This window comes from Onychostruthus taczanowskii, unplaced genomic scaffold, assembly GCF_017590055.1.
Source record: "Onychostruthus taczanowskii isolate IOZ18803 unplaced genomic scaffold, ASM1759005v1 scaffold46, whole genome shotgun sequence".
Taxonomy (NCBI): Eukaryota; Metazoa; Chordata; class Aves; order Passeriformes; family Passeridae; genus Onychostruthus; species Onychostruthus taczanowskii.
In genome coordinates this window covers 2645716-2652434 of record NW_024502125.1, presented here as the reverse complement: position 1 = coordinate 2652434, position 6719 = coordinate 2645716, and the positions used below count along the sequence as shown (strand labels likewise).

The window sequence follows — 6719 nt, the reverse complement described above, 5'->3', positions numbered from 1 at the left end:
AAATATTTGGTGTTTTATAAAATGTGGGAGCAGATATCCTGAAGTGGATCTTGTGGTGAAATGCATGTCCTTGTGTGAAGAGGATGTATTTCAATGTTACAGCCACTTCAGACTTTAAGTTCCTGTTTGCTTTTCTGTATTTTAAAGTTACAGCTGTTTCTCAGAAGGTTTTGAGCTAAGTGGAGTAGTAAGAATTCCTTTCACTTACAAGACGCCTAAATAGAAAATTCAAGAAGGCACTATAGGTTCAGTCACACATTTCCTTTCATCTGTCTGGAGCTTCTCTCACAGAAAACTGTATACACTGTATCAGTTTCAGTGACCTGAAAGAATTAATTTCCTTCTCTCCCTAGTTCCTTAACCCTTTCATTTTGAAAGCATTACTGAAATATAATTTCTTGAATATCACAAATACTGTATTTTATCATGATGAAAAGTTAAAAAAACAAACCTGAGATTCATATCCTTTTCAAACCAAAGTGTAAAACAAAACCACAGGAACAAAAAGTTGTGATCGACTTGTGGCATTTCAATTTTACTTTGACAAATAGATAATACAGTCATAATCTGAGAGCATCAAGAATATGTAGCCTCTCCTTTTCTATTCTTGAAAAGTGTGGAATGCTGTTGCTCAGAAAAGACTGTTTTGACACCATTGTTAATGCTTTTTCTTTTTAGACTTACTGAGGACCCCCTGTTTGCTGCAGCTGTATCTTAACTGAATAATATTAATGTTTTAATTTGACTCTTTAGGGCTGTGAGTGTTAAGTTTTCATTTACTCCCAGGTCAGGTTGGGTTGTATGAGGATATGGTTTTCTTTAAGAATTTCCCTTGGAACTTTACTTAGGTTATCTAAAGACATTAGGACATCATTTAGTTGCTTAAAAGTTTTAGTGGAATTTTGGTGTTTAAATGCTTAGTAGGATTAAAGACACTCTCACATCAAAAGACTGAATTTTCCCTTCTTCTACATCTTCCACCTCCTACTCCCTCCCCTTCATCCACGGCTGCCTAAATTGCTCCTCAATTTAATTCAGAGAGAAATTACTTTCAAACCCTGAAAAAAATTTAAAAATTAAAGCTGATTTAAAATATTTCAGTTGAAAAAGGACCTTGTCAACCTTTTCTCATTGGGTTTCTCGCCAAAATGTGTCTGGGATTGACTTCACTTGGCCGTGTCAGTGCAAAACATTTCTGGAAACGGTTTCCCCAAGAGCCTGTATCCCCTGTGGCTTTGAAACGCTAATTTCAAGATAATCTAATTAGGCTAATGACTTATCCACCACCATACAAGAAAGTTGGGTGAAATTTCCCTGCGTCTTAGACTTGGGTCTCTATTTTATATTTTATATTTTATTTTAATTTAATTTTATTTTATTTTATTTTATTTTATTTTATTTTATTTTATTTTATTTTATTTTATTTTATTTTATTTTATTTTATTGATACTAAACAGCAAGAAGCACAAACTTTGATTTCAAGGAAGGAAAACACTCTTTAAAGAGGTAGTTGCTTAGAAGTCGACCGTGCCATGCATTTGAGGGGACATTAAAAAGAAAATAGGTGTTAATGAAGCCGTAATGCATACTTATATATCGATTACATTTCGTCTGTGTCTCAACAGCATTAAGTCTTCATTCAGTAGGACACACATCTTGTAAATGTTAGTGCGATCGGCTGAGACAAAAGGCATGCGAGGGTACAGCTCTGATCTACTAATCCAGCTAATCTCTATGCTTTCGTCAATTACGGAGGGGATCGCAAGCCTAAGAGCAGAGAAATGCAGTCTCGATCCCTCGCAAAAAGGAACTGGCCGGAATCTGTCCAAATGTTTTGAAGCTGCAAATTCATCTTGAAGGTGAAGGAAACCTGAGGGTGTGCAAAGCAGAATCTGTGAACCTCATCTCAAATTTGATCAAGTCAGAATCAGAAAATCTTCCTGTTAAGCAATTTTTTGGCTTTTTGCATTTACTGCGCTTGCATGGCAGAATTACAGAGCAGAATGAAAGATCACTAAAAATACTGAGCTGCAAGACAGTAGAAAACCTCTTACAGAGTTGTGTTGGAGAACTTTTGTTTGCCTTTCACGGACAGAGTGAAACCTACAAACATCACTTTTTTTTTTTTTTTTTAATAACAGATTCTTCCCAGGTTTGTGACTGTTAATTCTATTTACTGGATAATAACTGAATTGCTTATGATATGCCAATATGACACTCTTTTATTTAAGATTGTTCTCAGTAATATGTTTCTCATTTCACTTTCAGACACAACGTTTTCCCCTCCTATCGGACTGAAATACAACGTTTTCTGTTTTGGGATTTCTTTAGTAATTTTTATCACTTCTTTTTGTTGCTGTCGCTGCCGTTACTGCCGTGAGAGGACAGTCGTTTCTCTAGAGTGGTGTAGTGTGTAACTCGCCCGTCGGAAGGGACGAGGGGCAATGCCGCCCTTCTACGGGGCACCGGGCGGGCCGGCAGGGCGCTGGGCCGAGGGCATGAGCCATCACCAGCTGGGCTTCCATCGCTTCAGCACTAATCAGCGGCTGAGCGGGAGCCCTGTCGGGCCATACACGGGTCCCTCCCGAGACACACGAGCGCTGCCTCCCGCGCTCCCCTTCCCTGCGCCCGCACGGCCGCCGCCGCTCCCCGGGCAGAACGCAGCCTGCCCCGGCGGTGCCCGGCCGAGCCCCGCGGGAGCCGCGCCCTCGGGCGGCCAGCGCCGGCCTGCAGGTGGCGATCGGCACCGCCGGCCCCGGGCAGCCCGGCTGTGCGCTGCCCCCGCCGCAGCGGCGGTGCCTGCTCGCAGAATGCCCTCTCCCCTCCCTCCTGGTCCGGAGTGGTAGCCCAGAGCCACCGCTGCCGGCCGCGGAGCTGGGGAACGATTTGTAAAGGGCGGGGGGTAGGAGGGGGAGTCGTGGAGAATTTATCCGCGGTGTCCCTCCAAATGGGAGGGGGCGAACAGGAATGACATCTGCGCCCAGCCGACGATGGCGACCCATCGAGACCACCGCGGAAGGGGAGGGGGCGACGGGGAGAAGGAGGGGCGAGAGTAAGGAGGGAGGGAGGGAAGGAGGGAGGGAGAAAGGTAGGGGAGCGCGGAGAGGCAGAGCAAGGGGGAACGGCGCGGGTGAGCGGCAGAGCGAGGGGCAGAATCTCGGCAAGCGCTGGCAGGAGGGCCGCCCCCACTGCCGGGGCTGCGCGCTGGGCAGAGGCGGCGGGGATGGGCGGGCGCGGGGCGGCTCCGCCAGCCGCCGTCCTCCGAGCTCCGGCCGCCTCCCGCCGCGCTATATAGGGGAGGGAGGGGTGGTGGAGCGGGGGGTGCCCGGCGTGGCGAAACCGCACGGGGCGCCGATGCCTCCTGCCAGGGGAGCACACAAGTGACCGGCATCTCTTCCCATGTCTGTCTCCTGAAGCGACCCCCTCCCCCACCCCCCGCCCGGCATGGATGTGGCCAACAATACTACCTCCTCAGCGCGCTCCCCCGAGGGGACAAGCGGCCCCGGCCTCGCCGAGATGACCCTGGGCTACCAGGTGCTCACCTCCCTGCTCCTGGGCACGCTTATCCTGTGCGCCGTGAGTGGCAACGCCTGCGTGATCGCAGCCATCGCCCTGGAGCGCTCCCTGCAAACCGTGGCCAACTATTTGATCGGCTCGCTGGCCGTCACCGACCTCATGGTGTCCGTGCTGGTGCTGCCCATGGCGGCCCTCTACCAGGTGCTGAACAAGTGGACGCTGGGGCAGGTCACCTGCGACATCTTCATCTCGCTGGACGTGCTTTGCTGCACCTCTTCTATCCTGCACCTGTGCGCCATCGCTTTGGACAGGTACTGGGCCATCACGGACCCCATTGACTATGTTAACAAGCGAACTCCCCGGCGGGCGGCCGTGCTCATCAGCCTGACCTGGCTTATCGGCTTCTTGATATCCATCCCGCCCATGCTAGGCTGGAGGACGCCGGAGGACCGCTCAAACCCCGACGCCTGCACCATCAGCAAGGACCACGGATACACGATCTACTCCACCTTCGGCGCCTTCTACATTCCGCTTCTTCTCATGCTGGTGCTCTACGGTCGCATCTTCAAGGCGGCACGCTTTAGGATCCGCAAGACAGTAAAGAAAGCAGAGAAGAAAAAAATCGCCGACACCTGCCTCACTCTCTCTCCGGCCACCGTGAAGAAAGGCAACGGGGAGCCCGGCAAGGGCTGGCGGCGGACTGTGGAGCCCAAGCCCGGCGCCTGTGTCAACGGCGCGGTGCGGCAGGGCCAGGACGGGACCGCCCTGGAGATCATCGAGGTCCAGCACTGCAACAGTTCCTCCAAGACTCACCTGCCGCTGCCCAGCGAGGCGTGCGGCTCCCCACCGCCGCCGTCTTTCGAGAGGCGCAACGAGAAGAACACGGAAGCCAAACGGAGAATGGCTCTGTCCCGGGAGAGGAAGACTGTCAAGACCCTGGGCATCATTATGGGCACCTTTATCCTCTGCTGGCTGCCGTTCTTCATCGTGGCCCTGGTCCTGCCCTTTTGTGACAGTAAGTGCTATATGCCCGAGTGGCTGGGGGCAGTCATCAACTGGCTGGGCTACTCCAACTCCCTTCTCAACCCCATTATCTATGCCTATTTCAACAAAGACTTCCAAAGTGCTTTTAAGAAAATTATCAAGTGCAAATTTTGCCGGCAGTGAAGCCCGCCGCGCCGGGACGGGGCAATGTGGTCCTGTTACCTCCTCCACCCGCCTGCCCCGAGCCGCAGTGTGCCCCCCAGCCCTGCACAGCTCTCCCGAAGGGCGGGGAGCATCCCCGCTCCGCCCGAGTCACCCGCTTTACGCCCGCCGGACAAGCCCTGCGGGTCACGGCAGGGCTCCGCTGGGAACGACGGGGGACGCCCGGCCCGGGAGGGCTCCGCGGCCGCCCTCTTCTCTCCCGGCCTCCGCTGCCGGGCGCCGGCGCTCCCGCCTCCCTCCCACTCTCCATCATTCTGGGTAGACTTAGGGTTTGCAGGTCGTTGTTTGTGGTGGCTGTAAACCACAGTGTCTGCCCGAGTAGCATCGGTAAAACAAAACCACCCTATGCAGGAAACCGGGGATTATTCTTGGATTTACGAGGCGACGGCAGTGGGCTGGGTCCGACCTCGGTCTGGGGGTGTGAGTATGGAGGCTGAAGGCGACTCCTCGAGCGGAGGAAGGAGCTTTGGGCGCGTTGCTTCTCTGTTTGTGAAACCCCCAAGTGGATGTTCTTGGGGGAAAACCGCCCGTGTTTGGTAATCTTGCAAAGTACTTAAAGCAACGTCCCCGTCCGTGTTACGTGTGCCTGACAGCTCTTCTGGTATGCTAGGACCTGCCAGTTCACCGGGGTTCCCTTTATTACAACACAGGGAAATTATGGGACTTAAAACCCCAACCGCACGCCTCATTATATATGGAGATTTATGGGGATTATTTTTTTTAAATGCCTTGGACCGAGTGTTTCCCTGCAAGGAAAGGCTTGGCGCCGTGCGACTGTCCCTGAGTACACCGAGCACGCAACGGCACAGGGAGTTTAAGCAGCCTGCGAAGTAGCGTTTCTTTCTTTCTTTTTTTCTCTCTCTCCCTCTCTTTTTTTTTTTTTTTCCTTTTTTTCTTTTTTTTTCTTTTTTCTCCCTTAAACCGCTTGAAAGTTTCTCCTGAGACGTTGCGCTTTCTTTGGAGTCAGTCAGCTGCGGCACATTTTGCTCGGGAGAAAAAAAAAAAAAAAGAAAGACAAACAACAACAAAACGATCCAAACCTATCAACCAAAACATTGCCATGTGCTCCGTGGCAGTAGGGGAGGGGCCGACAGCATCAGCCAGCGGCAGTCGCAGGTGGGGAAAACAGCATCTCGCCGCAGATTGGGAAGGGACAGGTTCTTTCCTCCTCCGGGCGAGCCCCAGCGGGGGTAAGCACCACCTTCCAATCTGAGAAGGCCTGAGAGCCACGGCCAGAAGCAGGCAGTGTCCTGAGGGTTCTCCTTGCTGACCTGGCCGGTCTCAGGGGCGGATCTGCAAGCCTCCGCCCGCAAAGAGTACCCCCTCTGCCGCTAGCCCAGCTGCTTGGCCCCGGGACACCCGGTGTACTTCCCCTTCCCCGTCTGCCCCGGGGTTGGGGCAGGAATGCGTTGCCCGTCGCAAAGCCCCTCCTGCCCCTCTGCCCCTCCACTGCCCATGCCTTTCCCTCCGGCTGCGGCCGGGAGCTGGGGTCGCTTTCGGCCCGGGGAGGAGGGAAAGGCGCCGGGCCGGATACCGGCACTGGGCCGACTGCCGCTTACCCCTGCGACGGGTTGCCTGGAATGAATGCTTGACCAAATATATATATACATATATATATATTTTTCCTGTTTATTTTTGTGTAATCTGTGTTGCTTGTAAGTAAAAGAGAATGTGAAATACGTGTCACGTGAATGTAAGTGTCCAGTAATTTCTGAAATTCAACCGCTTACATTAAACGAAAATAGTGCTTTTGACAACCTCCGATATGTAGCTGGTTTTCTGAAAATCTTATTTGGCCTCATTTTCGCAATTAAAGTGATCTTTGATCTTATCTCTTCTTTGATCACTCCTAACCACACGCGTCCTTGATGTTCTCTAAGTGTCGTAGTGTCAGAGGAGTTAGCCTAGAGCGATTAGGGAGAGGAAACTTCTCCTGAGTAGTCAGGTGCCCGGTGACTTTGGGAGCACCTCGCTCCGCGGGAGGGCCTGGGCAGAGC

The 6719-nt window shown here is 51.9% G+C and overlaps 1 protein-coding gene across 1 annotated transcript; it reads left to right on the top strand.

Annotated features, from left to right (window-relative positions):
- The first annotated feature begins 3381 nt into the window (after nucleotides 1-3381).
- Nucleotides 3382-4698, top strand: HTR1A (5-hydroxytryptamine receptor 1A). Its single transcript, XM_041414678.1, has one exon. The coding sequence runs from the start codon at nucleotides 3445-3447 to the stop codon at nucleotides 4681-4683; it is 1239 nt and encodes a 412-aa protein (XP_041270612.1). The 5' UTR covers nucleotides 3382-3444; the 3' UTR covers nucleotides 4684-4698.
- The last annotated feature ends 2021 nt before the right edge of the window (nucleotides 4699-6719 follow it).

Excerpts from the sequence above, each read along its gene's own strand:
- HTR1A (XM_041414678.1), top strand. The coding sequence starts at position 3,445 with ATGGATGTGGCCAACAATACTACCTCCTCAGCGCGCTCCCCCGAGGGG.